This window comes from Equus quagga, chromosome 20 (assembly GCF_021613505.1).
Source record: "Equus quagga isolate Etosha38 chromosome 20, UCLA_HA_Equagga_1.0, whole genome shotgun sequence".
Taxonomy (NCBI): Eukaryota; Metazoa; Chordata; class Mammalia; order Perissodactyla; family Equidae; genus Equus; species Equus quagga.
Genome location: NC_060286.1, coordinates 33,034,451 through 33,046,967, shown reverse-complemented (window position 1 = coordinate 33,046,967; position 12,517 = coordinate 33,034,451). Strand labels below are relative to the sequence as shown.

The following is a 12,517-nucleotide window of genomic DNA, read 5'->3' as shown; positions in this document are numbered from 1 at the left end:
TGAGAGGTCTCCATGTTCCACAAAGATTATCAGTGCAGGCGGATCAGCTTGTTGTGGGAGAGAGACAGAAAACATGACTATGACCCATATAGCCCCTGCCTCTGTAAGCATAGGTTAGGATATGCCACGGTAACAGACAACCCCGGAAGCCCACCGGCTTACTACATCAAAGGCTCACTTCTTATGACAGTCCAGGTGACTCTCCAGGGAGCTTGTCCTCTGTGCTGTGACTCAGCAGTCTGGACTCTCTGAACTTATGGCTTCACCATCTCAACACAAGGTCTGGGCAATTGCTATGGCAGGCGACAGGCAGCTCAAGGTTGCACACCAACTGCAGGCAGGAAGTGACCCACCTCGCTTCCATAGCCCATTGCCCAGAACAAGTCATCTGGCTTCTGCTAACTGCAGGGTGTCTGGGAAATTTAAGGGGAAGGGACAGAATGTTTGGCGAGCACCACTGTCTGTCACACTGCCGTTCCAGGCCTGACGACTTGGTAGGGGTGAGCATGCGTGTGACTAGACACCAGGCACAAAGTGGTCACTACCTGGAAAGCCACGGAGGTATGGAAGGAAGGTGGACGAGAGTATGTGAACCACCTACATGAGATCAACACCCACTTTTGCAAAGTAAACCAGAGTTTAAAATAAAATCTTTTTCCACTTTATACTTTTTTCTGTTTCAAATTCTCTGCAACGAGCATTTAATTACATTACTCCATGGAAACGGCAGTCATGTTATCACAAATCAAACCCGTTACTCAAAGGTCAGCAAAATTGTATTTTAAACACACGTTTTGGATGTGTTTGGAGCACATTAGATCCATCCTGACACAATTCCAGGGGGCTGGAAAAGTACATATATCCCTTCCCTTTGGAAGACGTTCCATCCACCCATCCCCATCGATCCACCTGCTCAGCCCTCAGAACACCTGAGTCAGCTGTGACGTGAGAAGACAGTTGCCCGGCCTTGAGGAGGGTCTGCGGCCTGCCCTCCCTGTGGTTTCTGCTGGGATCCCATCCCACACGCGTCTTCTCACTGTCCCTGCAGGACCTGGTGCTGGAGAAGCTGAAGAGCCAGCAGCTGACCAGTGAGCTGGACAAACTGAGCCAGGAACTGGAGAAAGTCGGCCTCCACAAGGAGCTGCTGCTGCAGGATGACAACAGCAACGGCGACACGTGAGACCTCCCGCCCCTGTGTGGTCTGCAGGCTCTTAGAGCTCACACCCCGTGGCCCATGTGCTCCACGCCCTCAGCTCGAGAGCTCCGTTCTCTCCTCACAGCTGAGGGCCTGTTGTCCTTGATGTTCCAGGTCTTCTTCCTGGAGCTTCCCACGGAAGAGTGGGAAGAGATTCTTTTCTCCAATAAAAAAGCCTTCTTTTTTTCTTTAAGCAGACTTTATTTTTTAGAGTAGTTTTAGGTTCGCAGCAAAATTGAGGGAAAGATGCAGAGGGTTCCCCTCTACGTGCATAGCCTCCCCCACTGTCAGCATCACCCAGCGTGGTACACTTGTCAGACTCTATGAACCTACATTGACACATCATCATCACCCCAAATCCATGGATTACATTGGAGTTCGCTCTTGGTGTTGCACATTCTGTGGGTTTGAACAAATGTATAATGACGGTTATCCACCATTACATAGAATATTTTCACTGCCTAAAAATCCTCTGTTCCACCTATTTTTAGCTCCCTCTCTCCCTCACCCCAGCCGGTTAATTTTTTTTTAATTTAACTATTGCAGCCTTTGCCTGCACTGCTTTCTTAAATGATCTTATTTTTCAAAGAAATCTAATGTCTTGCACTTTGCTGGACTTGTGACTGACGAGTTCCGCATACCAGATAACGTGACACCTTTGTGGTGTGGTGAAAAGGCCACATGGACTTACCAGCTAGCGTAGCACTATCACCTTGGGCAAATTGCTTAACCTTTCTGAGACTCAGTTCCCCCACCTGCAAGAGGGCCATAGTCATACCTCCCTAAGACGACGGCTGCAAAGCTGCAGCCGTGATGTTTCATTTGAAGGTGTCTCCGGCGGGTCTGCGTGGGAGAGGGCTCTGGATGGCGTTTCGGCTCCTGCAGTTCTTCTGGGCCAGTGGCTGCAGAGTGATGAAAGGAACCAGCTTGATGCGGGAGGGATGTGTTGGCAGCTGGGAGATCAGGAGCTTGTGGGTAGAAGAGGCAGATAAATGATACCGTGTCTTTGTATTTTTCAGAAAATACAAGATTTTAGAGGGCAGAAATGAATCAGCTTTAAAAACAACACTAGCCCAGAAAGAAGAAAAGATTGCGTTCTTAGAAGCTCAGGTGGAAGAGAAAGCCAACCTGAATCACCAGTTACAGAATGAGCTCCAAGTGGTAAGAGCTGGCCCCTTAGGGACAGGCTTTTGGTCCCAGCTGCGAGGTCCCTGTCCCGCTTTTTCCAGCCCCTCACCTGGGTAGCAGGGGGTTGCCTGGATGCTGGTTTCCTGGAGCAGGTGTGGATGAGCTGCCGGGTACTGAGGGAGCTACCATCAGACCCATACGTGTCAGGGCTGGACAGAACCAGAGTGAGACTCAGAGGCCTGGGGGAGGGGAGGCGGGAGCTCAGAGCAGTGCCGAGTGTGCTGGGCGGGATCTGGGGACAGTGCTGAGAGCCCCGCATGAAAGCGTGAGCATTGGGCACCCAGCAGAGGCCTGCAGAGTCTCATGGGCACCTCAGATGGGACAGAGACAGGTGCACAGAGGCTTGCAAGGATGTGCACGTGTCTGCTCTCAGCACACACATGTCCTCCAACACTTGCACACACGAGCTCTCCACATGTGTGTTCTCCACACACGTTTTCCACAGGTACTTTTCCATCTCCCATCTTCAGATCCTTGGCACGTGTTTCTTGGCTACTTGATTGAAGAAGGAATTTAGAGCAAGGGGGTCGTAGAGCTGGAAGGGGCTTCATAACATCGCCTGGCCCGTATTCCTGAGGCTTACCTCCGTTTTATGGAGCGGACAGCCCAGGCTCAGGGAAATGAGAAGTTCTTGCCACAGTCACGTGGCTAAAGTTGGGACTGAGGCAAGAGGGGTCCCAGGCCAGTGCCGTTTCTGTCATCTCTGGAAGGAGGGGAAACACGCAGGACAGAAGTTATGTATGCTTCCCCCAAAAGCAAAAGCCGAGTGTGTGGCTTGTCACCAGTCGTGGGTGTTGCTGAGGAGATGGGTTTGGTGAAGGGCTGTTCTCTGGCCTCTCATGTGGGGCTCTGAGCTGGCCTCTTCCTGCCCCAAGCCCACTTTCATGTTCTCATCCCTGCAGGTGAAGAAGGAGTGTGAGATGCTCAGACAGAACCAGGAAGAGGGGACGCACCTGCAGAACTCGTTCAAGCACCCTGTGGGGACGTTGGTCACTGGTCACCAAGGGAAGGAGCCCTGGGGGCCCAGCCACAAGGAAGCCACAATGGAGCTGCTCCGAGTGAAGGACCGGGTCATCGACCTGGAACGGAACGTGAGTGGCTGCCCCAGCCGTGGTCACTTAAAGAGAGAGAGAGACCATCCTATTAATGTCCCACTCATAGAACACCATTACTGTAAAGGACACGGGATGTCAGAATCTGTTGAGATTTATGCACATCTAGTTGACCACTTCGTGAGTTGTCTCAGCAAGTCCTCTGAGCTCCTTTTCATTTGAGGTCCCTCAGTGTTTCTAACATAAAGGGGTATTTGGACATTTTCCCCCGGCACCTCGCTGCCTACCCGTCAGGCTTGGCCTGTAGCCTGTACACCAGCACTCTATTTCTGCAGTGTTGTGTTCCGGTGCTCAGTACCACGGGTTGGCAAACCACAGCCTGCCACTTGTTTTTGTAAATAAGGTTTTATTGGACCACAGACACGCCCTTGGTGTATGTATTGTGTGGGGCTGCCTTCCCGCTGTGCTGGTGGAGGTAAGTGGTTGGGAGAGAGACCACACGGCTGGCACGCCGAAAAATATTTACTGTCTGGCCCTTTACAGAGAAAGTTTGCCGATGCGTGTCTAAACCCCTGATTTTATTTGACTCTCCCAACAACCTTGTGAAGTAGATAGTGATGGTTTTCATTATTTGACAGATGAGAAAGCTGAGACAGAGTTTGAGAGACTTGACCCGGAGTCCCCTGCTAGTAAGGGGTGGCACAGACTGCAAGCGCGTGTCCTGGCCCCCGGCCCAGTTCGTGGCATATTTTACACGGTCTTCATCAGTCTAATGGAACATGAACTGCCTTATTCCACCTGCTGTCACTCCTGAGTAGGGTGAGGCTGTTGCCACAGGTTTTGACTCCCTGTCCTGTGCGAGAATCCCACAGAAATACGTTCTGGGAGTGTTCAGCAGAAAACAAAGGGAAGCATTAGAGAAAAGACGAGGCGGCTTTAACTCCAGCTTGCCTGTGGCTCACACTCATTCACTCAGGTTCGATGCAGCTTCTCTGTTATTTGTATTCATTTCTATCTTGAAAGCACATACAAAAAAAAAGTTGGGTTTTTTTCTTTTTCCACCTCTGTTGATTATCTTTTCCAAGAAGGGGATGTGTTACTTCTCTGCCCTGGCGGACTCTGTCTTTGGCCCCCCAAGCATCACCTCTTGAGCATTCCTTACCGCTCAAGTCCCTGTGGCCGGTTAGTGTTTTCCGAGCCGGAGTCTGATCGACCTCATGCCTCTCTCTCCCTAGAACGCGGCCCTGCAGGCTGAGAAGCAGCTGCTCAAGGACCAGCTGCAGCACTTGGAGACCCAGAACGTGGCCTTCAGCAGTCAGATCCTGACCCTGCAGAAGCAGAGTGCCTTCCTGCAGGAGCACAACACGGCGCTGCAGACCCAGACGGCCAAGCTGCAGGTGAGGGCTCGGCTCGCAGGCCCAGCAGGTCCCGAGCCCGGGGGGGGGGGGGGGGGGATGTTTCTCTGTGTCTCCTGGAGACCAGCCGGGAGCTCTCGGACTCTTCAGGCGAGCTGGACAAAGCGTGGGAGAGCTTGGGGGTTTGTTCTGTTTTATCTTTAATAGGCTCAATGTGAACAGTGGTTCCTAGCCTCAGGGTCTTTGACGGTGGTGTGATGGAGCCTATAGCTGCAGGGGCTAAAACGTCATTTCTCTGCTTTTACTTGTAGTCTTGTCTCTTTCCCAAAAGCATCTTCCTTGAGATGTTCTAAGGAATGACTTGGAAAAGAGGTTCTGAGATCAAATAAATTTGGTTCAACAGAGCCTTTCTTAAGCTACTGTGAATTTTTATCTCCATGGGGACAGTGGGGTACGAAGTGACTTCCAGGCGGTTGAGAGCATCTGGCAAAACCTGTGCCACCTCTTTTAGGATGTTGGTTTTTATCTATGGCTCATAGATTGTAGGAAAATGAATTATCATTTATTAAGGCAGTCTCTGAGAAAAGTGTTTGAAAATATATAACTGAGGAGTCAGGGACAATAAAGAGGAAATTTTTGGCAGAGAGGTTGTGATTTGTTCTATTAAAACAAAAAAATAGGATATTGGTTTGCAGTTTATTTTTCTTGGTTTGTTGTTGTGATGTCTTGGGTTTTGGTATCAGGCTAATTCTGGCCTCAGAATGAGTTGGGAAGAATCATCTCTCCAGTTTTCTAACAATTTTGCATGTTAGGTGAGTGTTCTATAAATATCAATTAGGTTAAATTGGTTGGCAGTGTTCAGGTTCTATATCCTTACTGATTTGCTCTCCAGTTGTTCTAGAAAATAGGCTTTTAAAGGACTCAAAGAGGGTACCCAGGGAGCTCATCCAGAGAAAGAATATAATTTGCCCAGAAAAGGTCCTGTTGTGCAGAGCGGCTCAGGACTCAAGCCCCATTTGCTGGTCCCTTTATGCTGTTTCGGCCCCTTCCCAGAGCTGTTCCTTAAATTCTGGGAGAACTGTGCTCCCAGTGGGGTTTGGCCACCCTGAGGGTCCCTGTTATCTCGGCGTCTGCCTCCAGCACCTGGCCCGGGTCCCTGGTGTGGCTCCCTGGGGCCTGCCCACTGCACGCGGTGAGGGGGCATCTCCTTCTGCCTCTCCGCAGGTGGAGAATTCCACCCTGAGCTCCCAGAGCGCCTCGCTCACTGCTCAGTACACGCTGCTCCAGAACCAGCAGACGGCGAAGGAGAGCGAGAACGAGACCCTGCAGAAGCAGCAGGAGCAGCTGTCAGCCGCCTACGAGGCCCTGCTTCAGGACCACGAGCACCTGGGCGCACTCCACGAGCGCCAGTCGGCCGAGTACGAGGCCCTCATCCGCCAGCACAGCTGCCTGAAAACGCTGCATCGGAACCTGGAGCTGGAGCACAAAGAGCTCTCGGAGAGGTGGGGTGGGAGGGCTCCCCCGGGCCCCTGTCCCCGCCTCTGCTCCCTCCACGTTTCCTCTTGGCCCACTGCTCCGCATTGTCTGGGGCACCTGAACTTTCCCGAAGGGAAGTAACTCAAACGTCACCCTCAGCGCCTTGGGGTTTGTGCAGCTGGAGAGGCAGGAGGGCCCTGAGTGGAGAAGGGGGTACCGCGGCCAGTCCCTGCTCCCCTCAGGGTTCCCTCCTCCCCTCTCTTTCCTTTCCAAGCCGAGAGTCAGGAGGAAGTTCACCCCTGCTGCCAGTTTACAATGATGTGCTTTGTTTTTGTTTCCCAGGCTTTTTCTTCCCTATCAAGGTCTGGGCTGCTGCTTGCTGTTTTTTGACCTTTAATTATGGGAACTTTTGAATATATGGAAAGTAAACAGAGCAGGATAGTGAAACCCCCATGTGCCCATCACCCAGCTTTAGCGGTTATCGATATTCTGCCATCCTCAAGTTCCATCTATACCTCCCACTCTCCAACGCCACGCTCCTTTAAAATCTACATACATTGAAATGCACAAATCTCACCTTTGCACTCTTGACAAATCAGCGACCTAGGTTTTGCACGCATTCAGGCAGCCAGCATGGTCTGAGCTGCTGTCCAGGCAGATCTCTGATTGTGCCAGGTCCCTGGGCGGGTGTGGCAGGACCCAGAGTCTGGGGGGAGGTATGGTTGCACGTGACTCTAACGCAGGGGAGAGAGGCTCTCAAACACGTGGCATGGCATGGGGGAGTGGTTACCCCTTCCTGGGCTTGGGAGCTGTCCCTGCTGACAGTGTTCCCCTTGACTCAGCCTCCACAAGATGCTGAGCAAACGGCATGTCTTGCTGGGAGCAGCTGAGGTGCAGGACATTGCCATCGCAGAGACCCAGGAAGGTTGTTGACCCAGTGAAGACTCATGAGGGCATCTGATGGTGCTGTGAGTTCGGGGGTGATGACATTCATTCAGTCACTCACCCAAGACTTCCTTTGGCCTCTGTCTGGAGTCCTCTGCCCCCTTTACCCACCCAGATCTCCATCCTTCAGGGGCTGCTGAGACTCCTGCTCCTGTAAGACTTGCTGATCCCTCTGTCTACTCTGTTTCTTCTGCCTCTTGGCATTTCATCTGTCTCCTTCTGCACCCACCCTGTATTCATGCAACAGTTAGTGAGCGTCTACTGTACCTGTGGTTCTGTGTGTAGACACGGCAAGGGATAGTCCAGGATAGTGGACTAAAGACGCAGAGCAAAAAAAGTGTTCACACAACTCTGAAACTAGCGTGCTGCCCACACTCAGCACACACTTCTGTGTCTAACTCGTTCCGTCCTGTTGTACATGATAACGTCTTTTGATATTCTCAGTTCCGTTCAGAGGGGGAAGGTTTTGGCAGGTGGAATTTGGCCTGGCTCTGAAGGAAGCGTTTGCTGTTGTTTTGCCTGGGTTCCTTGCCCAGTACAGTGTCCCGGAGTACTCGGGATTTTTTGTTGGTAGGACATATGACCGGAGGCTCCCTTGGTCTGTCTGCAGGAGGGCTGCGGGTTCGGAAGTCTAGGTACCTGGAACACAGGGATGATGGTTCTTACTGCATTTCATTGGAGACTTGAATCGGACACGCACTCATTCCTTCCTTTAACACCTGTTGACTGAGCGCCGTGCCTCGTACCAGGGATTCAGTGGGGAGCAAGACTCGCACGGTTTCCACCCTACGGTGGGGTGGTTGCTAATGGTTGGAGGTGTGCTTCACCAGTGTGCTTTTCCAAGACATTCCAACAGGGAAGCAGGAGTTGGGAACCCTAATGGTCATCCTGTGGCCCTCATTTGTCAAACCTGGGTGATTTTTTCCAGAATCATTAACCTGGATGAGAAAGGTCACTGCCCTGAAAGGTGGCGGAGCCCCCAACCCCCAGGTTTACCCTGCGGCAGCCTCTGCCCTGTGGCTAACACTGCACAAACGTCCTCCCCACAAGTCTTGGCTCAGTCACATGGTGCGGATACAGCTGATATGGGGGCCAGGGGTGGGCGTGATGGTCGGGGGGAGCAGAGAGAAGGTCTGAAGACCTAAGCCTGGACAGCTGGAACGCTGGGCGGTCTCTGTCAGACTGTCTCTGAGTGTGAAAAACTCGGGAAGGGGGTCTGGAGAGAGCGATTTGCCTGAATAGGGAAGATTGAAAGGTGGTGCCTCAGTCACAGCCTGGACTTGGCAGAGCTTGGGAGTCGTTCGTGAACACAGAAGGTTCCAGCAGGTGGGAGGAACAGCCTGGGGTTGTCAGGGACTCCATCCTTGTGCTCTGCTGCCCTCCAGAGACGGCTGTGCAGTAACCTATAAAGATTGAGAACAGAGAAGAAAATCAAAGGCCCGGAGGGAGGGGGGAGGCTGTGGGGGAGGGTAAGGACTGGGTGGGAGGGCTTGAGGAAAAATTGTGTGTTGGGGGAGGAGAGGAGGGGTGAACAACTGGCCGCTGACAGCTGCTCTGGCCCCACCAGGCAAGCCTCTGTCCCTCCTGCAAAGCCAGACCAAGAACAGGGAGATTCAGTTCCTAAGGGGAGGGTGGATGGCTTACCCAGCCCCTGGTGAGGAGGCTCGATCAGCTATTATGTTGGCTGTTCCGTGCAGTGGAGTTCAGCTGTTTATTCTGTGGTTTCTTTTAGATGTATTTGTGCTTAGTGAACCACCTGTAACTTATTTATAACTCCCTGAGACACGGGTGTGGATCTCAGCAAACAGTCATGGCATTCCCAGGTGGCTCAAGGAGGAAGGCTGCTTTGACAGGGAATCAAAGGGACCATGGAGACGTGTCGGGTGGGAGGAAGAAGACTCCTGGCTCCAGGGCTGGGGAGACCCCCCCCCCCAAGAGCTGGCCCATATGTCTCTCCCAGCCACGTTCTCCCATTACACTGCTGTCCAGCCTCACTCCCTGCCCATCCCCCTCAGCTCTGCGGAGAGAAGCCACCTGAGGAACCCTGTTGTTTCGTGGGGGGCTTTGCAGTCTTCTGGGGTGTGTGTTACCTGTAGGAAAAGAGGGCCCAGGACAAGCTCCCAGCGGGTGTGTCCCCTCCAACAGGCACAGTGACATGCTGAAACACAAGGCAGAGCTGGACGAGCTGGAGAAGGTTTTGCACACGGAGAGGGAGGCTCTGCAGCAAGAGCAGAGGACGAACGCCATCGCCACGAGCGAGAACCAGAGGCTGCGAGGAGAGCTGGACAGGTAAGCGTGCGGCGGCATCTGCTGTCCAGGCGTCCATTCACACCAACTCACTTAGCCCCACTGAGAGAGGGTCAGATGAGTCTCCTGATAACTGTATGTTTCTACAAATGCTGTCATGTTAACAGAGATAGTGGTGAGGTAGAAGGGAGCTCCAGCTGGTGGCTGGGATGGAGGGACCTGGGACAGTGCCTTGTCTAAGTTTGGCGGTCCTCACTCACGTCCCCCCCTTGTGATGATGACAATTGTTACAGGCACAGGTCCATTCATCATGTAAAGTAAGCTGCACAGTGATCTCGTGAAGGAGGTTCAGTCGATCCTCATTATTCACAGATTCCCTAGTTGTGAATTCACTTGCTGAAATGTATTTGCAACCCCCAAACCAGTCCTGAACATGCCCAGAGTGGTGAGCTACCTGAGTCTTCCAACGCACGCATTTGCAGCTGAGGTTGCACAGGCGCTCACCCTCTGCCTTGTTTCAGCCCTCATTCTATGAACAAACGTCCTTTCTGCGGTCTATTTATTGCCGTGGTTTTCGTATTTTTGTGCTCTTTTGGTGACGATTTTGCTATTTAAAGTGGCCCCAGGTGGAGTGCTGGAGGGCTGTCTGGTGTCCTAGGCGCAAGGCTGTGATGTGCCGTATGGATTAAACACGGGTGGTAGACAGTGAGCTTTGTTGGGGCGTGAGTGATGGTGCTGTTGGCCATGAGTCTATTACATTAGGTATCTTTAAACAGAAACCTACATAAAACGAGCCATGTCTTGATCAGTTGACAGGAATGTTGTGACCACAGACTCACAGGAATCTACCGCTGTGTTTTCCCTACAAGCAGGGGTTCACTGTCACTAATTTCTTGTTCACGGCAGCTTTACAGAACGTCACGGCCGTGAATAACGAGAATCGACTGGACTGTTATTACCCCCTTTTTGTTTTCAGATGAGGAAACAGGCTCAGAGAGATTAACTGACTTGTTCGAGGTCGGTGCTCCTAGTTAATGGCAGAGTCAGGATTTGAATCCAGGTCTTGACTCATCCCAGAGGCACAACCATATGAAGCTGGTTGCTCCCCACGTCCTTGTGTTGACGTGTCCCCACAGCCACAAACTCAGGTGCCTCCAGAGTCCAGGCAGGTCAGGCGCATGGGGAGAGTCCCAGCGACAGACCAGACAGTGACATGGAGAATACACACGTCTAAAGGTCGTCAGCTGGGAGGCCAGCCTGGGGCTTCCAGGTCATCCTTTAGTTTATGCTTTTTTCTTAAGAGAAGCTGGACATCTGAATGTTGATGTGAAACTTTCCAATTTTTAAATATTGACAAACTAATTCATTTAAAAAAAAAAAAACTATGCAGGCCAAACGATACCTCTGTGTCCAGATTGAGTCTGTGAGCCTCTGGTAATTTGAGCTTTCTGATATAAATGTTCCCCTGGGAAACCCCAATTGGATAATAGTTACAATGATGGTGATAATTTTAGTGGATTATGTAATACCCCAGCAGCTCATGTTTTATTTATCTCAGGAGTTGGAATTAGAAAAGGGCTTAGAATTAGGGAGAAGAGCTGGGCATAGACGTAGAGTTTTAGAGCAAAAGTGTTCTGGTTCAATGTTTTAAAAAAATATTTTAACAGCAGAACCCTTTTTTCCAAGTAGGCGAGTATCTCAAAGCCTTAAATATAAGAGATCATAACAGTGATGCCCTATTGAAGTGGGTGGCTGAGCCTGCCTGTTCTGTCTCCCCTGGTTCCACGTGGGACACCAGGGGTACCCCCAAAGAACCCCCAAGAACACAGTTTGAAAACCACCGATTTTGTTCAGCCTCCTCATTGACATGTGAGAAAACTGTGGCCCAGAGAGGTTGTGGTTTTGTCTAAGCTTGCACAGCTGGAACGGAGCCTAGGAGCTCTCTTCAGCCCCTTGGCCCTATGGCTCTCCACCCCACAGGGTCAATTTCCTGCACCACCAGCTGAAGGGGGAGTACGAGGAGCTGCATGCCCACACCAAGGAGCTGAAAACCTCGCTGAACAACTCGCAGCTGGAGCTGAACCGCTGGCAGGCCCGGTTCGACGAGCTGAAGGAGCAGCACCAGAGCATGGACATCTCGCTGACCAAGCTGGACAACCACTGCGAGGTGAGGCCTGGGGCTGGGCGGGGCCTCAGGACACGGGGGCTAGGCCCCTGGGCCCACAGGCTTGGGCTCAGCGGGGTGGTGATGGGTCCTGGTTGCTGTCTGCTCGAAGACTGGATGTGAGGGCAGCATGGAGGCCAAGAGGAAGCCAGAGACGTATGGAAGGGGTGCGGGCACCACGATTGTAGGGATGCGGTAGAAAACACTTCCTGTCTGACCTTTGCCTCTTGCAGGGTCAGGGGAGGCGCGTGGAAGCAGCTGTTTTATTTCTGTCCTCGCTGCCGTGTCTGCACTGCCTTCCATTTCTTTCCTGTCATTAGCTGCGCTGTTCTGGAGAAACGGCATGAATTTGCCCCCATTCTTGGGTCTGGCAGCCTGGTTCTGGATCCTGGGGCAGTCAGGATGGAGCTTACTCAGGAGTCCCCTGGTTTCCAGAGGGGCAGGGCTGTCCCTTCTGGGGCACTAGGCTAGAAAGTATCTTCTTAAGCAGCAGAACTTCTCAGAGGAAATCGTAAGCAGACCCCAGGACAGGTAAGATGGGCAAAATGGATCAGGCAGGGGAGAGCGGCCAGGTCCCACCCCAGCCCCGAGATGCCCTGAGGACAGCCAGCCCCCCCTGGACACAGCTCCTCTCACCTTTTGATATGGAGGAGCGCTCTGAGAAGCCTTTTCCTTTGAGCCTGAGGGGGCTCTGTGGAACAACACGGATGGGAAAACCGAGGTCTGGGGTGCCAAGATACCTGAAGGCTGTGCAGGGCTGGTGCACACACATAGAGGAGGTTGGGCTGAGACAAAGGCAGAGAGGATGCCTTTCCCACCATGGGCTGTGCAGTCACAGGTACCAGGGCCTACAATAGTGGATTGGAACCCGTCTGTCTGAAGCCAGAGCCTGTGA

At 52.2% G+C, this 12,517-nt stretch overlaps 1 protein-coding gene across 3 annotated transcripts in view; it reads left to right on the top strand.

Annotated features, from left to right (window-relative positions):
- CCDC88C (coiled-coil domain containing 88C) overlaps positions 1–12,517 on the top strand; it is a 131,715-nt gene that overhangs the window by 95,976 nt on the left and 23,222 nt on the right. For all 3 annotated transcript variants that reach the window (XM_046647299.1, XM_046647300.1, XM_046647301.1), the window contains 7 exons: positions 1,049–1,176; positions 2,215–2,356; positions 3,286–3,474; positions 4,671–4,832; positions 6,015–6,292; positions 9,357–9,500; positions 11,439–11,625. In XM_046647299.1, the coding sequence (XP_046503255.1) occupies positions 1,049–1,176; positions 2,215–2,356; positions 3,286–3,474; positions 4,671–4,832; positions 6,015–6,292; positions 9,357–9,500; positions 11,439–11,625 (1,230 nt within the window). The remainder of the gene's footprint in view (positions 1–1,048; positions 1,177–2,214; positions 2,357–3,285; positions 3,475–4,670; positions 4,833–6,014; positions 6,293–9,356; positions 9,501–11,438; positions 11,626–12,517) is intronic.